Genomic DNA, 21,549 nt, shown 5'->3' with positions numbered 1-21,549 from the left:
GGTGGTCCAAATGCAAGCCTTCATGGCGCAATTCGCCGAGATGCTGAGAATAAACGGGGAGAAATTGAGTAAGGAAATGGAGGCTCACAGTGAGCAAATTGAAGCAACAATAAACGGAATGAGGGCCGATAGGGAGGAAAGGGAGCAGAGGGACAGAGACCGCAAGTTGGGCGAAAGGGTCCCAGGGGTGCACAAGGAGGTAACGCGAGGCGAGAAGCGCCGGTTGGACGAAGCGGAGGAAAGCACGGGTACAATGACGGGGGTAGAGATCGCGACACGGGGTTTGGAAAAGCCGGCGACCGATGAGGTAGAGGGAATTTTATTAAAGCCAACGGTCGCCGAGGTTAATAAAGAAAAAGCAGTAGCGGGAATTAAAATTGAAGAGATGACGGAGGTAACCCGGGAATTGCAGGGAGAAATGGAATATGTACAAAGTCCCTGCTCACATCACGATGCTGTGCTTAACCCGAATGGAAGTTTGCAGGTTCGCGTGGAGAAAAGGATCCCCCAGGTGAGTCGTGCTGTATATTGTGCGGGTAGATTTTGTAAGAGGATGTTTAGCGACAAAAGAATTTTCGCGCGCTTGGGATCGAGGAAGCATCCGGGCGTTGGTGAAGGGTCCCGAGTGAGTGGAAATGGCACGCGTGGGAGGAAAAAGTGTGCGTCGGCGAGTGGGTGTGTTATAAAGTGTGGGAGTGAAACCGAGTGCGAGCGAGAATGCACGTCGGTGTGTACGGGGTGTGACACAGGGAGTGAGAGCAATGCGGAGTGCACGCCCATGGTGAGTGTTACGGAGGACGTAACGGATGAGAGGTGTGGACCGAAGTGTGCGCAAGAGGTGTGGTGTGTAACAGAGAGAGCGTTGGTGGAATGTACGGACGGCGTTGGAACGCCAGGTTTTGTGAGGGTGAAAGGGGTAGCGTATGCTTGTAAGCATGCAAGTGAAGCATCGATGGTAACCGGTTTAGTGGTTAGAGCGACGGATAGCCGATGCGAGCACTCGGTGCGAGGGGTGCTTGGTTGGGTGCGAGGCCCGGCGCCGATCGAAGCTGCGTCGTTTCTCTTCGAAGCGTCGTTGCCGATTCGGGCTTGGCCCCGCCCCGCACGGTCGAGTCCGGGCTTTGTCGGGCGAGGCGACCGGTCCGGTTCAAGGGCGAGTGGGAGGAGGCGGAACGGTGCCCCCTCGTGGGGACGGGATTCCGACCGGGGGAGATTGAGCCATCGGGCCCGGGACCGCAAGGTGCCGCGCCGAGATGGTGCGTGGAATCTCGGTCCAACCAAACCACCTCCCTTGAACCGAAAGCCGGACGGATTCAACCTGCAGGCAACCAAACCACCCGAATTCATTGCTCGGCTTTGCGAAACCGAGTTTAATGATGTCATGGCGCACCGAGAGGATGTAATAAGTAGACGGACGATGATGGTAGTGATTTGATACGAAATTTATAATAGTGGGTAGAATTGGCAGTAAATGGAAAATTTTTGAATTGGTTGGAATTTGGACGAGCAAAATTGATAGAGAGACCCCCGATGTGGTGGGATGGCAAATCCACCATCCCTCACAGGTGGGGGCAAATGCGCAATAGTTTATGGGGTGGCTATGACAACCGAGCCAGGGAGGGCTTGGATAATGATAGGGATCTAGCGAAGATGACATTAGGTGACGGTAAGGTTAGATAGTGACTGATACCTGTAGTGGGGACGCAGGTAGATTAGTGTGGATTATAATGACGTGGGAGCGCAATAGTTTAAAGGGACGACTGGGAAGCGCAAGTTTCAGAGGGGAGTAGTTAGCTGAGATGATGCCGTGTGTGTGAGGATTGAACAGGTGAGAATGGAACAGGTGTGATTGCACAGGTGTGCAACTGGACAGGTGGATGGAGCAGTGTATGAGTGAGTAGTGGTGATTGTGTTGTGTTGACCAACTGGTCCAGGAAGAGGAGGAGGGTGCAGGTGGCACCAGGTAGGATTGCACAGGTGTGCAACGACAGGTGAATGAAAGACAGGTGTATGGAATAAATGGTATGGAGTAGTGGAATGGATGGTCGTGGAGTGAGAATGGTGGAAATTGTGGAGTGGAGTGGATGGTGCAAAGGTGTGAATGGGGGAAGAGTGGACCCCCATCACGGATACCCGGGGCGGGTAGTGTAAGTGTTAGGTAGAGGGTACAGGTAAATTGTGGTTGGATATTGGCATCTGTGGTGCGGGTGACAGAATGGTATGTGGATGGGTGCGTTGGTGTTGTGGAAATGGCTGGGCGTGTAGCCTGTTAGTGTGTGTAGTTGGTTGGGCGCTCCACCACTGTGAGGATGTCGGCCAGGTGAGGCCGCAGGTGGGCTCTGGGAGCCGGTAGTAGTTGTTGTGGATGGGGCCCGAGGATCGGGAGGACGGACCCGGGTAGCCCAGTGCCAGAGGGCACCGAGTGGGGTGACAGAGCCAGGAGGGGCCTGCCCCAGTTAGATAGGTTAGGGTGAGGAGCTAGGTAAGCTCGGGTGGCAACTGCAGTGGTGGAGGTGTGCAGGTGGGTAGACCCACTGGGAGAGGTACACGCCACAGCCCAGAAATTGTGCGAGGGCACCGGGAGATGAATCGGGGGAGTGAGACCCCAAATTGAAAAGCACCACAGTTTGGCCAATGGGAATTGGTTTTTAGAACCCATAGTGTAAGAGGGCCAATGGTTTGGCCGGAGAAAGACCCCGGGTAGTGTAAAGTGTGTTAAAGTCATTTAGAAAATAGTTAGGATGAAGGATCTCCTCGCACCATCTGCATCCACTCACCTGGGGTGACAGGTACTCCGCACCATGCCATGTTTTGATTATTTTTTATGATGCAAATGTTTGGATTGTGAGACGCATCATGACGTGGGTGTGACATTGTGCGTAATTCCATCTCTCCCTCCTTATGAGGATTGATGATGAATTGGTGATGGCAAATTTTGAAGTAGAGGGATTGTGGAGACGAATTTGGTATAGGGGAAATATGGGGAAGACGTGACAGTAGTGACGAATTGGTAATGTGTAGATTTTGTACATATGGGGTAAGGGCAAGGGTAGGCTAGGTGACAGGGGGGTGACGTACGGTAGGGACGAGCTTTCTCACTTCGCCCTCCGTACGCATTTCGCCTTGCATTGCCTTATTGACGTGTACCCTTGTGACCTTACCCCTCGCTCAATTGTCTTTCTTTTGTCTCCCACATGACCTGTGCGCCGTTGGGCGCCGAGGGGAGCGTGCGTGGGTCGGCCATTGTGCGCCCGAAATTCCCAGAACCAGCTGTCTGCATCGATGCACCACATTATGGACCACATGTCTGTGGCCGAGCACCACCTATGGACCCCATGGGTTGGGGCATGGCCCCTCTGCTGGAACCGGCCATGAGGGCCCGAAATCTTGCTGGCGGACCTTGGCCACAGGGCACCGATGCCCCACAGGTGAACCACACGTAGTCGGCCCTGTGGGCCATAAATAAAGAAAATAAAAAGGACACATTGGGCACACTTTATTGCAAATAGGCCGCCAGTAAGCAAAGCAAAAGAGAATGACAACATCTGGAAGACAAATAATAATAACCAGCAGAGGGAGCCGAAGAACAAGACACCTGCAGGGTTAGGGGTTGTTTGGTTATTTTTATTCATGAACAGTGATGACTGTGCACCGATTGGTGCTTGAGGGTGCTTTGGTGCGTTTTTGGGTGCTTTAATGGTGCATTGATGCAGAACAGACTGTCTCCCCCCCAAGAAAGAACAATTACAGGTCCTGGGTTAGTTTTGTAAATAAAAATAGCGTCAGTGTAAATAATGCTTCCCACCGTCAGTGTATAGTTTGAAGACCATTCCGCAATTCGGTTAACTGTGGGCGTAAGTCTGTTAGGCAGGGTGCAATGGAGCAGCGGGACACATTTATTTATGTTTTAAAACTGTCGCACTCAGGGTCAGGTTAAAAGTAGAGGGAACTACACCTACGTGCCACACTAAGGTAAAAGTAATAGGCCCGGGACGTGCCTAAGGGGAGGAGGGTGCAGTGTTGTGGATATGAGAATGTTTTTTTATTTTGTTGTTGTGGTAAAATGTTGTTGTAAAAGGTTGTTGTAAAATATCACCCCTCCTCCCTCCGTTTGTGGTTGTATAAAGGTCAAAGGGCGTTTCCGTAGTTAGTCCATAAAACATACATGCAGGACACGATATATCCTTTCTTTTGACAGTTATATCCTTATTATGTGTATTAGCGTAAGGCTGTGTCTTCCATTAATTGAAATACTCCATTGCACCAGTGAAAGAGAATAGACCCCCTTTCCTTCCCATCCCCAAAAAATCTCCCTTTCCCTCCCCTCCAATAACCGCCATTGACCACGAGGCTCGAGTCAGGGAAGAAAGGCGTGTCTCCACCTCGTCAGAGGAGGGGAGGGGCGCGCCCGCCCGTCGTCGTCCGGGGCGGAGCCCGAGGGTCGTGCGACCAGCCAGGGCCGAGGTGAGCGCCCCGATGGGCGTGTCCAAAGCGCCGGGGGCGTGATCGCTGGAGGCGCTATAAAAAGGCGCGCACGGAAGTAAAAGGAGAGATGAGTTGGTCTGAGTCGGTTGCCAGAGGAGGGTCAGTGGTTGCGGTGGTGAGTGAGAGAAAAGAAGAAAGAGTTGAGGGTTTGGACCAGACAAGTCCTGAGAACGTAGCGGACAGAGGCCGCAGCCGCAAGACCACCCAACCGCCAAAGGGGGCCTGAACGGCGGTTTGGAGCAGGGCCAAAGAGGAACGGCGGCTGCTGAACGCGCCGGTTGTGCTGCGGGACCCCCCCTTGGACCTCTCCCTCTCCCTCCAGCCATCCACCTTCTGCCATTCCTGGCATCCCCCGCGTGAGTCAGCGTTCTGTTTGTTCTGTCCTGGGATAAGTTAAGCCTGTAGGTAAGCTAAATTTGCACTGTGTCACCTGCGTCTTATGACTATGTGTTGTAAATAAAACTTGATTGCCCCTTTTTGCTTGTGTGTGTAAATAATAAAACCCATTACTCGTCTGTACGTCTTCTCGTTTTATTCCTTTTCCTCTTTGCATTCGTCGTTTTTGTCTTTTCCCCTCATTGAGCAGCTGCGGTGCGATCCGGCCAAAGTCTGGGTGAATCGGGTGAGTTTTTGTTAGGTCGCGGTTTTAAACCACCGCTCGGTCTATAACATCATAACCGCGATCTGTAACAATATATATATATATATATATATATATATATATATATATATATATATATATATATATATATATATATATATATATATATTGCGGAGATGAGGACTGTATTTTTTTTGATTGTGTGCTGTACTATTATTATTATTGTTTATTCTGCGCCCCCCCTACCTCCGGAGCTGTGTAAAGGTGAAAAGGGCATCCCATAATTAGTCCACAAGCATACACGTCAGCCAAGTAATAGAATACCCCTGTTGATAGTTATCTCTTATTCTGTGTTTTAGAGTAAGGCTGTGTCTCCCATTAATTGAAGTACTCCATTGCACCAGTGAAAGAGAATAGATCCCCTTTCATTCCCATCCCCAAAATCCCCATTTCCTTCACATCCCCTCTCGTCATTGCCGAGCCTCGATTGCCCATATTACATCCCCTCTCGTCATTGCCGAGCCTCGATTGCCCATATTACATCCCCTCCAAAACCACCATTGACCTGTGCTCTCGTCGGAGAAGAAAGGCGTGCCCGCCCGTCGTCATCAAGGGCGGAGCCAGAGAGAGTTGGTCGCCAAGAGAGTCGTGAGGAGTCAGGCAGTGGAGTCGGTGGTCAGTTGGTTGTGTTGGTTGCGGTGAGGAGTCGGTGGTGGTGGTCAGTTGGTTGCGTTGGTTGCGGTGAGGAGTCGGTGGTAAAGAGTGAGTGGACCAAGAACGAGTGGAGGGTTTGGACCAGACGCGTCCGACGAGGCCTGGCAAAGCACGCGACGTCCACAGCAGCCAAAACAGCAGCGTGGGGCCTGAACGGCGGCTGCTAAACGTGCCGGTTGTGCTGCGGGACCCCCTTGGACCTCCCTCTCCCTCCAGCCATCCACCTCCTGCCTTTCCACCCTTCTTGTGGACGTGAGTTTGTTCTGTTTGTTCTGTCCTGGGAATAAGTTAAGTCTGTAGATAAGCTAGTATTTGCACTGTGTCACCTGCGTCTTATGTGTTGTAAATAAACCTTGATTGCTCCTTTTTGCTTGTGTAAATAATAAATCCCATTACTCGTCTGTACGTCTTCTCGTCTTATTCCTTCTTCTTCTTCACATCCGTGTCGCCTTTGTCTTTTCCCTATTGACTAGCTGCGGTGCGATCCGGCCAACGTTTGGGTGAAATCGGGTTCTAAGCGGGGAGTAACTGTTCGGACACGGTAATACCAAACCGCTCGGTAAAATAACATCTTTAATCCGCGTCTGTAACAATTGGTTGTCAGGAGTTGGATTCGGACCTGGGACTAAATTTGTTAGGCCCAAATTTTGGAACACCAATTGTGTTATTAAGTAACAATTGGTGTCTGGGAGTGAGGTTCGGGGCCCGAACCAAATTTTTAAAACATCTAGAAAAAATTTGGTCAAAATTTGGAGCGGACGAAATTTGTTTTGTTTTAAAGCAAAACCCGAATTTTGAAATCGCGCCATGGCTGGTCAAGGCGATCGGATGCCGGTGGGTGAGCTAGAGGAGGGGTTAGGGGTAACCCAGGATCAAATGGAGGGGAGCAATGAGGAGGCGGTTGAGGGAGTATCAGACGCACAAAATGGCGCTCTCGCGCACGAGGTTTCAGGCGCGCAAAAAGGCGCCTCGCACGAGCGCGCGGTAGCCGAGCCCGCTGTATCAACGGGCTTTAACATGCAGCCGATTGACATGCAGGCCCTCATTGCGCAGCTACAGGCAGCTGTACAGATGAGTATGGGGAGCCAAATTGAGCGATTGGAGGGCCAAATGGGGGTAATGAGGGACGAAGCGAGGGGTACCGGTGAGGAGTTTGACAAGAAATTTGGGAAGTTCGACAATAATTTTGAGGAGTTAGACAAGAAATTTGGGAAGTTCGACAATAATTTTGAGGGGTTAGACAACGGGATAAAAGAGGTGAAAGTGGGTTAATGGGGTTAGAAGATAGGATGGAGGACAAATTGCGGGAAATAGGGGAACAATCTGCCCGGGAAATCAAACGAATGGGAAACCAGATAGAGGAGGTGCAAATCGGGTTAGAAAGTAAACTGGATGCTCAGAGGGATGAATTGGGACAGATGAGGGTGGCATCTACAAAAGAGATGGAGGAGATGGAAGAGGGGATACGACGAGGTGTAAGTGAGGAGGTTTCGGGGCTACGCGAGGAGGTAAAGCGAGGTGAGAAGCGTATGGAGAAAGAGGTGAGAAATGGGGCGGCAAAGTTACAAGGGGGAATAGAAGATCTGACGGAGGAGGTGGAACAGCTGACGGAGGGACAAAAAGAACTAGTGGAGCAGGTTCAAAAGAACACTGCGGTACTAGGAGGGTTAAAAGCGACACAAAGAGACATCAAGGAAGACTTAATAGCGACACAGAGGCAATGTCAGATGGTACGTGAGGAACTGACAATGAGGGTGGACGAGGTGACAGAGATAATGGAGACAAAGGACCGGCAGGTGAGGATGCACATAGAGACGGTCACGGTAGCCTTAGAGTACGAACTTGAGGAGACGCACCGAGAAATAAAAGAGGTTAAACAAAAATTAGAGGAAGTGGAGGAAGAGGTGAGTGAAATTAAGAAGGGACGGACAGAAACTAAAAGAGAAATCCAGGAGGAGGTAATGGAATTGGTACAAGGTCGGTGCTCAACTCATAATGTGATGCTCACTAACCAAATAAAGAGTTTGCAGGTGGCAAAGGAGGTGCGGAGACGAGGTACGGAGGTGAGTGGAAATGTACATGATGTGAGGAAAGCTTCAGTCGGCTTGGGGATTGGTTTGGATCCGGGTGTTCGTGAAAGGCCGTTGGTGAAGTGTGCGACAGGTCTGGTGTGCGAAAAAAGAGGTGTGCGAGAATGTCCGACCATGGGGTGTGTGAGGAAAAAGTGCACGCCGAGGAGTGAGTGTGCCGTCAGGAGCGAGTTGGTCGAAGCGCGTGTGCGAGGGAGCACAGGGAAGCGCGGTGTGGTGAGTGTTACGGAGGAAGTAACGAAAAAGTGTGCGCAAGAGGATGCGCGAGAAAGGTGTGCAACGGACGGGTGCATGAGGAAAGAGTGCGCTGTCAAGAATGGAGGTGAAAGTAGTGAGAGTGACACGGAGCGTGAGTTGGTTATGACAGGTGAGCGGGGATGTACACCTGGAATGGAAGGATGCACACCTGGAATGGTAGAGCGTGTGTGGGAATGCACACTTGACTTGGTCGTGAGGCACGTGGTTGGGTGTGCGGGTGAGAGCACACCTGTGATTGTCACAGAGGAGGTGACAGAGGAGGGGGCGCGAAGAGGTGTGTTGGTGAGGTGTGCGAGCGACGAATGTGTGCCAAGGTGTTCGGTGGTCAGGTGTGTGACCAAGTCTGTGAGTGGAATGAGTGTACCTGGGTGTGTAAGGAAAGGTACGAGGAGCATGGGAACAGCTGGAGGTATGAGCAAGAAAGGGGTAGCGTATGCTTGTAAGCATCCAGGTGAGGCATCGACGGTAACCGGGTTAGAGGTTAGAACGACTTATAGCCGAATCGGGCCCTCGGTGCGCGTCGGGCAGCTTCGCGTGCCGCGAGGACCAGCGGGGATCCGAGCCGCGGCGGGTTCGAAAGAACCGCCGTACGCGATCCACGCTGTGCCTCGCTTGGAACGGCCGCGTCCGGGCTCCACTAGGCGGAGCGGGCAGCCCGATAGGAAGGGTCGTCATGGCGACCACTTTCTATTGAGACGTGCCGGCAGGTCGAGATCGGGACATTGGATGGCTCCACGCCGAGGTGGTGCGTGGGATCTCGGCCCGGGTAAGCCCCCGCCCCTGCCCCGAATGCGGGACGCATCCAGCCGCCGGCACAAAAGAACCCGCGTTCATTGCTCGGCTGTACGAAGCCGGGCTGTAGACGTGAATTGGCGCACCGAGAGGATGTAATAAGTAGACGGGTGATGAGGTTAGTGTTTTGGACCCAAAATTAGAAAAAGGCGAAATTTGATGATTGGCAGATGATTGGCAGAATTTTTGATTGGTTGGATTTAGGTGTGCGAAATTGATAGTGAGAGACCCCCGATGTGGTGGGATGGCAAATCCACCATCCCTCACAGACAGGTGGGGCAAATGCGCAATAGATTATGGGGTGTATGGCAGTGAAAACTAGCCCGGGTGGGTTAGGATATTGATAGGGATCTAGCGAAGATGACATTAGGTGACGTTAAGTTTAGTTAGTGACTGATACCTGTAGTGGGGACGCAGGTAGATTAGTGTGGATGATAATGACGTGGGAGCGCAATAGTTTAAAGGGACGACTGGGACGCGCAAGTTTCAGAGGGGAGTAGTTAGCTGAGATGATGCCGTGTGTGTGAGAATTGAACAGGTGTGATTGCACAGGTGTGCAACTGAACAGGTGTGTGGAGCAGTGTATGAGGGAGTAGTGGTGATGTGTGTTGTGTTGACCAACTGGTCCAGGAAGAGGAGGAGGGTGCAGGTGGCACCAGGTGTGATTGCACAGGTGTGCAACAACAGGTGAATGGAGAATGGTTGTGTGAAATAAATGGTTGTATGGAATAAATGGTATGGAGTATTGGAATGGATGGTCGTGGAGTGAGTATGGTGGAAATTGTGGAGTGGAGTGGATGGTGCGAAGGTGTGAATGGGGGAAGAGTGGACCCCCATCACGGATACCCGGGGCGGGTAGTGTAAGTGTTAGGTAGAGGGTACAGGTAAATTGTGGTTGGATATTGGCATCTGTGGTGCGGGTGAAAGAATGGTCTTTGGATGGGTGCATTAGTGTTGTGGAAATGGCTGGGCGTGTAGCCTGTTAGTGTGTGTAGTTGGTTTGGGCACTCCACCACTGTGAGGATGTCGGCCAGGTGAGGCCGCAGGTGGGCTCTGGGAGCCGGTAGTTGTGGATGGGGCCCGAGGATCCGGAGGACGGACCCGGGTAGCCCAGTGCCAGAGGGCACCAAGGGGTGACAGAGCCAGGAGAGGGCCTTCCCCAGTTAGTTAGGTTAGGGTGAGGAGCTAGGTAAGCTCGGGTGGCAACTGCAGTGGTGGAGGTGTGCAGGTGGGTAGACCTGCTGGGTGAGCTACACGTCGCAGCCCAGAAATTGTGTGAAGGCACCGGGAGATGAATCGGGGGAGTGAGACCCCAAATTGAGAAGCACCACAGTTTGGTCAATGGGAATTGGTTTTTAGAACCCATAGTGTAAGTTGGCCACTGGATTGGCAGGGAAAGACCCCGGGTAGTGTAAAGTGTGTTAATGTCATTTAGAAAGTAGTTAGGATGAAGTCTCCTCGCACCATCTGCATCCACTCACCTGGGGTGACAGGTACTCCACACCATGCCATGTTTAATTATTTTTACTGTGCAAATGTTTGGATTGTGAGACGCATCATGACGTGGGTGTGACATTGTGCTTTGATGTTCCATCTCTGCCTCCTTATGAGGATTGATGATGAATTTGGTGATGGCAAATTTTGAAGTAGAGGGATTGTGGTGACGAATTTGGTGTAGAGGAAATATGGGGAAGACGTGACAGTAGTGACGAATTTGTAAATGTGTAGATTTTTGTACATATGGGGTAAGGGCAAGGGTAGGGTAGGGTAGGTGACAGGGGGGTGACGTACGGTAGGGACGAGTTTTCTCACTTCGCCCTCCGTACGCATTTCGCCTTGCATTGCCTTATTGATGTGTACCCTTGTGACCTTACCCCTCGCTCAATTGTCTTTCCCCTTTTGTCTCCCACATGACCTGTGCGCCACTGGGTGCCGAGGGGAGCGTGCGTGGGTCGGCCATTGTGCGCCCGAAATTCCCAGAACCAGCTGTCTGCATCGATGCACCACATTATGGACCACATGTCTGTGGCCGAGCACCACTTATGGACCCCATGGGTTGGGGCATGGCCCCTCTGCTGGAACCGGCCATGAGGGCCCGAAATCTTGCTGGCGGACCTTGGCACAGAGCACCGATGCCCCACAGGTGAACCACACGTAGTCGGCCCCTGTGGGCCATAAATAAAATAAAAACGGACACGTTAGGTGCATTCTTTTATTGCAAATAGGCCGCCAGCACGGGAAGATGACAACACCAGGAAAATAATAATAACCAGCAGAGGGAGCCGAAGAGCAAGAGATCACCTGCAGGGTTAGGGGTTGTTGAATTTATTTTTGTTGAACACTCTTGAACAATGGTGACTGCACCGATTGGTGCTTGGGTGCTTGTATTGGTGCGTTTTTGGGTGCGTTCATGGTGCATTGATGCAGAGCAGACTGTCTCCCCCCAGAAAGAACAATCACAGGTCCTGGGTTAGTTTTGTAAATAAAAATAGCGTCATTGTAAATAATGCTTCCCACCGTCAGTGTGTAGTTTGAAGACCATTCCGCAATTTGGTTAACTGTGGGCGTAAGTCTGTTAGGCAGGGTGCAATGGAGCAGCGGGACACATTTATTTATGTTTTAAAACTGTCGCACTCAGGGTCAGGTTAAAAATAGGGGGAACTACACCTACGTGTCACACTAAAAATAAAAGTTGTAGGCCCGGGACGTGCCTAAGAGGAGGAGGGTGCAGTGTTGCGGAGATGAGGACTGTATTTTTTTTGATTGTGTGCTGTACTATTATTATTATTGTTTATTCTGCGCCCCCCTACCTCCGGAGCTGTGTAAAGGTGAAAAGGGCATCCCATAATTAGTACACAAGCATACACGTCAGCCAAGTAATAGAATACCCCTGTTGATAGTTATATCTTATTCTGTGTTTTAGAGTAAGGCTGTGTCTCCCATTAATTGAAGTACTCCATTGCACCAGTGAAAGAGAATAGATCCCCTTTCATTCCCATCCCCAAAATCCCCATTTCCTTCACATCCCCTCTCGTCATTGCCGAGCCTCGATTGCCCATATTACATCCCCTCTCGTCATTGCCGAGCCTCGATTGCCCATATTACATCCCCTCCAAAACCACCATTGACCTGTGCTCTCGTCGGAGAAGAAAGGCGTGCCCGCCCGTCATCATCAAGGGCGGAGCCAGAGAGAGTTGGTCGCCAAGAGAGTCGTGAGGAGTCAGGCAGTGGAGTCGGTGGTCAGTTGGTTGTGTTGGTTGCGGTGAGGAGTCGGTGGTGGTGGTCAGTTGGTTGCGTTGGTTGCGGTGAGGAGTCGGTGGTAAAGAGTGAGTGTACCAAGAACGAGTGGAGGGTTTGGACCAGACGCGTCCGACGAGGCCTGGCAAAGCACGCGACGTCCACAGCAGCCAAAACAGCAGCGTGGGGCCTGAACGGCGGCTGCTAAACGCGCCGGTTGTGCTGCGGGACCCCCTTGGACCTCCCTCTCCCTCCAGCCATCCACCTCCTGCCTTTCCACCCTTCTTGTGGACGTGAGTTTGTTCTGTTTGTTCTGTCCTGGGAATAAGTTAAGTCTGTAGATAAGCTAGTATTTGCACTGTGTCACCTGCGTCTTATGTGTTGTAAATAAACCTTGATTGCTCCTTTTTGCTTGTGTAAATAATAAATCCCATTACTCGTCTGTACGTCTTCTCGTCTTATTCCTTCTTCTTCTTCACATCCGTGTCGCCTTTGTCTTTTCCCTATTGACTAGCTGCGGTGCGATCCGGCCAACGTTTGGGTGAAATCGGGTTCTAAGCGGGGAGTAACTGTTCGGACGCGGTAATACCAAACCACTCGGTAAAATAACATCTTTAATCCGCGTCTGTAACAATATATATACATATAGAGAGAGAGAGATAGAGATAGAGAGAGATAGAGAGAGATAGAGAGAGATAGAGAGAGATAGAGAGAGATAGAGAGAGATAGAGAGAGGTAGAGAGAGATAGAGATAGAGATAGAGAGAGAGATAGAGAGAGAGAGAGAGAGAGAGAGAGAGAGAGAGAGAGAGAGAGAGATAGATATATAGATATATAGATATATATATATATATATATATATATATATATATATATATATATATATATATATATATATATATATATATATATATAGAGAGAGAGATAGAGATATATAGAGATAGAGATATATAGAGATAGAGATATATAGAGATAGAGATAGAGATAGAGATATACATAGAGAGAGATAGAGATATATATATAGAGAGAGATAGAGATATATATAGAGAGAGATAGAGATATATATAGAGATATATAGAGAGAGAGATAGAGATAGAGATAGAGATATATAGAGAGAGAGAGAGAGAGAGAGAGGCAGAGAGAGAGAGAGAGGCAGAGAGAGAGAGGCAGAGAGAGAGAGGCAGAGAGAGACAGAGAGAGAGACAGAGAGACAGAGAGAGAGAGAGAGAGAGAGAGAGAGAGAGAGCGGCAAACACGACCTTCCGCTATGAATCCCAGGATCAGAAGGATGATCAAGATGGGGGTGGAGTCTAGTCGCTGTTCGGGAATGTTCAGATGACGTCGTGGTTTACTTGTTGATCGGCAAATGCTGTTTCTGTCGGCCCTGGCGGCGTAGTTGGCTAATGGAGCCCTTCGCCTGGCCGGCTGAGTTTTATAAGAACATTGTGGAAAAATCACAGGTAGGCAATACATACTGGGGATTATTAACCATAAAACCTATAATTAATTAGCACAAAACCACCCCCCTTATGGCGACATGCAAACACTCTTAGCCTGAACATTTACCCTGCTTATGTACATTGAGATGGCTCCTTCTTCTTCTTGAGGTCACACGGTCAATACTAAAACCTACACATTCTGAACTTTCCTAAGGTATTTCATGCCTACCCCCCACAAACATAACAATATGATAGCTATGATGTGCAAATTATGTCAAATTTAATCTAATAGTTAGAGTTAATGCACATTACCTGGACCCACGTTTTGCAATTATCCATGGTATTATGAACATTAGGCTAGTTTTTCCATGTGGGACATGCATTGAAAAACATTCACATGCCCACATCTAGAGATTACTCTTACACACCCACAAAGATCCCATCTCCATGCTGTTAAACTCGTTTGGTGTCAAGAACAAGCCCTGAGGCACAACAAAAGCATCACCACACAATCCAAGCACAAATACGCAACTTTTAAAATGACGTATGAATGCTAAACGAAACCTTTTGCGCACGTGGTGTGTGTGTGTGTGTGTGTGTGTGTGTGTGTGTGTGTGTGTGTGTGTGTGTGTGTGTGTGTGTGTGTGTGTGTGTGTGTGTGTGTGTGATTACACCAACTTGGTTCTGCTCGGAGGACACTTTTAACCTGCCGTTACTTGTGCAAAATCTGTGACTCAAAATATCTTTGAAACATAATTTTCAGCATTTAGGGATTTGAGACGATAGAGGGGCAATTTCAAAATGGCTAATCACAATAATTGGTCCGTTCCTAAATGCAAATCACTCACCAAACTATAGGAAATATGACAAATATTCATAGATGAGAGGTGTCGGGTTTGTACTGTTTATTTTTAGTATAAGCGAGTAGCAGCAGTGTATAAAAAAAAAAACACACACACACACACACACACACACACACACACACACACACACACACACACACACACACACACACACACACACACACACACACACACACACACACACACACACACACACACACACACACACACACACACACACACACGAAAAGTCTGGTATAATTTATCATGTGGCCACAGCACCAAGCAAGAGATACTGTATATCTATCTATAATTCCAGTAATCTCTGTTTGTACGTTTGTACGTTTGTCTGTGACCGCTGTTTCTCGACAACCACGGGTCCGATATACTTTTAACTTGCCAGGTATATTGCTGGGGACCCGAGGATGTGCCTTTTCAAGGTTTCATATTAATCGGACAATTACTTACCGAGCTATGTCCAAAAAACGATTCAACCAATCAGAGAGCAGCGAACTATCGCGTGTGCCGAACGTGGCGGACACACTCTGCCTCGGATGGCACATTTGAGAGCGTATTCATTTATTTCACGTTTGCAAACTATGTTGGCGTTAAACTATGTTTTAAAACTAATAAAAACGAATTTGCGATTCATTCGCTTTCCTGCGCGTTTGTGCACGCGATGGCGATTTCTTTACCAAACTCCGGAAGCCGTTCGCTTTGGACCAAACCATTTCATGTAAATAGAGGGGGGGGATATAATTTTAGATATAGATATAGTACGGGCAATGCCCTAGTATTTATAACAGCCCGTACAGCCCATATTCAGCTGCTACTCACTCTGCCCTCTGCCCTTCCCAAAATGAGGAATAGTAAATGTCATTTTAAACTTCCCCTGTACATATGCAAGCCACAGATATATTTTTCCCATCGGTGTTCAAAATCACGCAAAACAGATACATAGCCCATTGACTGGGAGCGAACCGTTGGGGGTTTGTGGTTTGTGTAGCATACGCTCATCCACTCAGTCCTTGCACTGACCCACATGGTCAGGAGTTTGCAGTACGAATCTTTCAATGTGAAGAGGTACAGCCATTTCTCGCGGGTACTTTTCCAAGTATCTTTGGCTACTTTTCGAAGCTTATTTTTATTTTTTAAAGAAACAGCCATTTAATGTTACAATCCTTATCTCACGCACACGATATAGGTTCAGCTGGCCCATGGGATTCTGCGCATGTGCACCAAGCATTCTGGGGCAGATTCTGCCATTTCGAAAGTTGAGTATCGACGAGGGTGCGCTTGCTGTACTGCTTCTAAAATAATTGGTGTTCGTTAATAGTTTATGCAACCAAGTCCATGACCACAAACCGGACAATATTCAAAGATTAAAAGACAACACCAATTACAGCAGCTGATAAATGCAAGGATCATGTCTGACATTTCAAACTCCGACTCGAGTGGTCTTTATTCTTTATTCTAAAGGGCAATTCTAAATGTTCTAAAGGGTAATTCTAAATGTTCTAGAGCCGTGGTTCTTAACCTGGGTTCGACCGAACCCCAGGGGTTCAGTGAGCCAGTATCAGGGGTTCGGCGGAGGTCCTCCGAAACGCATTGCAATTTGTTTTTTTGTTTTTTTAAAGTTTTGTATCAATTTTGAATCTATGTGTAATTACGCTTATTATTAATATTATTATTATTTTGCTATGTATGTTACGATCGAATGGAAATGTTATTTGTAATTGTATTCCCATCCCATTCATGGTTTCTCTGGTCTGTGTTTAAGATAAGTTGTTTCACACTGACTGTAGTAAGTTGAATCAATGAGCAACTTGCTAATTATTCTGTTGATGGGGCTTACTTGCTTACTGGATTTTGGACTTTGCAGGTGTTCGGAAATTCCAGTGAATAGCCTCGATTAGCTTGCCGTGTGCTGTGCGCCATTGGTCAGGCCTTACTTTGGAGTTACTGATTAATTGAAAAGTAAGTTGGAAATGTTTGTGGATATTCAGGGCGGGTTCAGAGTTATATTAAAGTCAAAAGTGGATGGTGATTATAAAATATGATTGAATTACTCAGAAAATTAGGTGGAGGTGATATAACTCCTTTGGTCACAATTCAAAACTAACAATTCACAATTTTCTATGTAATATTATAATGGGATTTGAGGTGACATAGAGTTGAGTAGATAATAAATCCCGTCATCGTAACTATAAGTTATGTTTTCTTCGTTAAAATTTCTCAGTTCTCAGAGGGGTCCTGATTATATTTAAGCATGTTCCTTTTTAAATTTTTGTCATATAATTATTTGCCCGAACTCAAATAAGATCAGTTTGTTACTTTTTTTGTTTGTTTTTTGCAGTATGTCGAGCAAAAAAAAGGAGGTGGTCGGAGGATTATGTGCGGTACGGGTTCACGTGTTCGACGGAACGGGACGGAAGTCAGCGTCCTCGATGCATGCTTTGCAATGTCAAGTTGAGCAACTCCAGCCTAGCACCAGCAAAACTACGGGAACACTTCAAAAAAACTGCACGGCGAGGGGCAGTACAAAGACGCAACGCTGGATGAATTCAAATTGAAGAGAGTCCGATTCAACGCAAGTGCTACCTTGCCCACTCTCGGCTTCGTTCCAATTGACAAACCGATCCTCACCGCGTCGTATGAAGTTGCGTACCTGATCGCAAAGCAGGGCAAACCGCACACCGTTGGCGAGACACTCATCAAACCGGGCACGTTGAAGATAGCCAACATCATGCTGGGAAAAGCTGCTGAAAACAAGTCGTCTCTCGTTCCACTCTCAAATGACACCATCAGATGCAGAATCGACGACGTGAGCGACGACATCCTCGCCCAGGTAGTTGCAGATTTAGTCGCGATCCCGACGAAATTCAGCCTTCAAGTCGACGAGACCACCGACGTTTCGAATTTGAGCCAGCTCATCTTATTTGTGCGTTATGTCAAAGGAGACGAGATCAAGGAAGACTTTGTTCTGCAAGCCTCTCACAACAACGACGAAGGCAGCTGATGTGAAGAAGCTTGTGGACGACTTCTTCAGAAGCAACGGCCTCTCGTTGAACATGATGTCTGCAGTTTGCTCGGACGGAGCTCCAGCCATGCTGGGATGCAACTCCGGTTTTGGAGCGCTGGTGAATGGCCGATGGAGCACACATCATCGTCACACACTGCATCCTGCACAGACACGCGCTGGCATCAAAAACCCTGCCTCCAAAACTGGCCAATGTTCTGAAAATCGTCGTTGAAACTGTGAATTACGTACGAAGCCGTGCTCTGAATCATCGCATCTTCAAAGAGCTGTGCAATGAAATCGGCTCTGAATTTGAAGTCCTTCTCTACCACTCTAACGTTCGATGGTTATCACGAGGGAAGGTAGTGAGCCGTGTTTTTGCCTTGCGTGTAGAATTAGCCCTGTTTTTGCGAGAACACCAGCATTGCCATGCAACGCACTTCCAAGAGACAGAGTTCATCCTTGCCTTGGCGTACTTGGCTGACATCTTCGACGCACTCAATCATCTCAATTGCCAGATGCAGGGCGGTGGAGTGAATGTCATCGAATCTGAAGAAAAGCTGAGCGCTTTCCGAAAGAAGTTACCGTTGTGGAGGGGGCGAACAGAGAACGACAACTTCACGAACTTTTCGCTACTGGACGAGTGCGTGGGCGGGATTGAAGAAGAGTCCGAAGTTGGAGGCACTGCTGTACTGGGGGAGCTGAAGCAAGTGATTGCCACGCACTTGGATGAGCTGGGAAAGTCATTCGACGGCTACTTCCCCAACCAAGAGCAATACCCAGCATGGGTGCGGCAGCCGTTTACTCTCGACGTTGCAACGGCAGATCTCAACGACCAATACCTCGACGACCTCATCGAACTTCAGCAAATCCAGACTCAACAACAACTCTTCGGCACAACAATGCTCTCAACGTTTTGGTGCCCCCAAATGCAAGGGTATCCTCACATCGCGAAAATTGCCCTTAAGATCCTCACGCCGTTTGTTACAACGTATCTCTGCGAGCATGCGTTTTCGAAACTGGTGGACATTAAAACAAAGAAAAGGAGCAGGCTTGCATGCGAAAATGATTTGAGGGTGGCCCTTGCCAAAACAAAACCACGCATTTCCCAGATCACCTCCCGAAAAGAAGAACAGAGAATGCATTAAGATGCAATTCTTCTTAATTTTTTTGTCAAATTTGAGGGGTTCCGTGAGTGTTTGGTGGGTTTCGTTAGGGTTCGGCACCTTTAAAAAGGTTAAGAACCACTGTTCTAAAGGGCAATTCTAAATGTTCCAATGGGCAATTCTAAATGTTCTAAAGGGCAATTATAAATGTTCTAAAGGGTAATTCTAAATGTTCTAAAGGGTAATTCAAAATGCTCTAAAGGGAAGTTCTAAATGTTCCAAAGGGCAATTCTAAATGTTCTAAAGGGCAATTCTAAATGTTCCAAAGGGCAATTCTAAATGTTCTAAAGGGCAATTATAAATGTTCTAAAGGGTAATAAAAAAATTTATAAAGGGTAATTCTAAATCTTCTAAAGGGTAATTTAAAATTTTCTAAATGGTAATTCTAAATGTTCTAAATGGTCATTCTAAATGTTCTAGAAGGGCAATTCTAAATGTTCTAAAGGGCAATTCTAAATGTTCTAAATGGTAATTCTAAATGTTCTAGAAGGGCAATTCCAAATGTTCTAAAGGGTAATTCTAAATGGTAATTCTAAATGTTCTAGAAGGGCAATTCTAAATTTTCTAAAGAGCAATTATAAATGTTCTAAAGGGCAATTCTAAATGTTCTAAAGGGTAATTCTAAATGTTCTAAAGGGTAATTCTAAATGTTCTTAAGGGAAGTTCTAATTGTTATAAAGGGCAATTCTAAATGTTCTAAAGGGTAATTCTAAATGTTCTAAAGGGTAATTCTAAATGTTCTAAAGGGTAATTCTAAATGTTCTAAAGGGTAATTCTAAATGTTCTAAAGGGTAATTCTAAATGTTCTAAAGGGTAATCCGAAATGCTCTAAAGGGTAATTCTAAATGTTCTAAAGGGTAATTCGAAATGTTCTTAAGGGTAATTCTAAATGTTCTTTAGGGTAATTCTAAATGTTCTAAAGGGCAATTCCAATTGTTCTAAAGGGAAATTCTAAATGTTCTAAAGGGCAATTCCAAATGTTCTAAAGGGCAATTCCAAATGTTCTAAAGGGAAATTGTAAATGTTCTAAAGGGTAATTCTAAATGCTCTAAAGGGCAATTCTAAATGTTCTAAAGGGCAATTCCAAATGTTCTAAAGGGCAATTCCAAATGTTCTAAAGGGCAATTCCAAATGTTCTAAAGCACAATTCTAAATGTTCTAAAGGGCAATTCTAAGTGTTCTAAAGGGCAATTCTAAATGTTCTAAAGGGTAATTCTAAATGTTCTGAAGGGCAATTCTAAATGTTCTAAAGGGCAATTCTAAATGTTCTAAAGGGCAATTCTAAATGTTCCAAAGGGTTTTAAAAGGTAATTCCAGAGGGTTCTAAAGGGTCATTTTAATTGGTTTCTTTTTTTTTTCTGGCCTTTGCCGGTTTCGTATTAAAATGTCAAACTGACCTGCTTCCTTTGGACACGTGTGCGATTCTTTATGCCATTGTTGACGAAGTCGATTAGATTTTGAAGATTAACCGATTGGATTTTGGGGTAAAGACGTCAAAGGTCAAAGTCTGTAATAGGTCTATAACTTGAGAACGGCTAAAGGGATCGAATTCAAACTTGGTACAGATATTTATCATGAAGTAAAGTTTAACTCATTAAATTTTAGGTTCCCGAGGTCAAAGGTCAGAGGTTATGTCAGGTATACATGTGATAACTTGTGAACAGCTGAAGGCATTCAAATTAAAACTTGGTACAGGTATGTATAATGATGTAAACATGAACAGATTACATTTTGGGGGCAAAAGGTCAAAGGTCAGAGGTCATGTAAAAATGTGATAACTTGAGAACAGCTGAATGGTTTAAATCAAACGAGGGAGAGAGGGGGAGAGAGGGGGAGAGAAGGGGGGAGAGAGGGGGGGAGAGAGGGGGGGAAAGAGGGGAAGAGAGAGAGGGAGAGAGAGGGAGAGAGAGAGAGAGAGAGAGAGAGAGAGAGAGAGAGATAAAGAGCGAATTAATGATCAGTTTTAACCTCTGCAACTTTTTTGAACCACAAAGCAATAGCAAACTAACTGTTAGCAATCATGAATTAAACCTGTTTTAAAGCTTTTTATTGAACTAAATAAACAAGGCATACAGTGCGTCGTTTCAGCTTATGCACAGGATGACATCACTCCTCACATGATACCCAGCTTTGGCTTTTGTTTTGTGTGACAGAACGCTATCACCAATCGTGATAATGTTTTCAATCATTGATGTTTATTGATTACCCTTAATTTAACTATCGATTTTAAATGTGCACTTTTTCACCATGCACTTTGGTTTCAGAAAATAATCTTGTTCCTGATTAAAATGCACCTTCAGTTTCAAAAAATATACATACAGAAAGCAATGGGCCACTGCACGACGTGGAATGATGGTTTTCCGAAGACAAGATATCGCAGCCGTTTCAACAATCTTTCACTTCCCATACCCTTCCTTCCACGTGACTGCTCACCAACTCCTCCAGGTCAAACACCATCATAAGCTTACTCACTCAACAACCTTTTTTTTTCTTTTTCTTTTTTAACTCAAATCAAGGTTGTCTTTTTTTCTCTGCTTCTTCATCACCACACACTGCTGTGAAAATACTTTCTTACTTTGCCTGGTCTTGCTTGCTGCAGTCTCATCACATGCCCACTGTTATACTCCTCATAACTAATCCCAATGTACAGCAGCTGTTTAGCCAAACTGTAAATTACAATCAACCAAACTTGAAGACGTCAACAATGTTGTTGCGTCCCTCGACTTCATAAAATAAATAATTAGAAAAATCAAGCTCGTCTTTGTTTATTGTTGACATGGATACCTTAATGTTGCTGGAGCACGTTTGCACAAGATGTCCATTCTTGACTGTGAGAACTAGTGCATTGTTCACTTTACGGTCAGCCAAGTGCCTCAACCAATCCTCGTAACCCTGCATGCACAAGAA

General features: G+C 46.9%; 1 protein-coding gene across 3 annotated transcripts in view; it reads right to left on the bottom strand.

Annotated features, from left to right (window-relative positions):
• Positions 1–21,549, bottom strand: part of LOC137412600 (phospholipid-transporting ATPase IF) — a 145,438-nt gene that overhangs the window by 101,989 nt on the left and 21,900 nt on the right. For all 3 annotated transcript variants that reach the window (XM_068097906.2, XM_078769823.1, XM_068097907.2), the window contains one exon: positions 21,427–21,534. In XM_068097906.2, coding sequence (XP_067954007.2) covers positions 21,427–21,534 — 108 coding nt within the window. The remainder of the gene's footprint in view (positions 1–21,426; positions 21,535–21,549) is intronic.

This window comes from Myxine glutinosa, chromosome 1 (assembly GCF_964187855.1).
Source record: "Myxine glutinosa chromosome 1, kmMyxGlut1.1, whole genome shotgun sequence".
In the NCBI taxonomy this organism is placed as follows: Eukaryota; Metazoa; Chordata; class Myxini; order Myxiniformes; family Myxinidae; genus Myxine; species Myxine glutinosa.
This window is presented reverse-complemented; position numbering and strand designations above follow the sequence as displayed.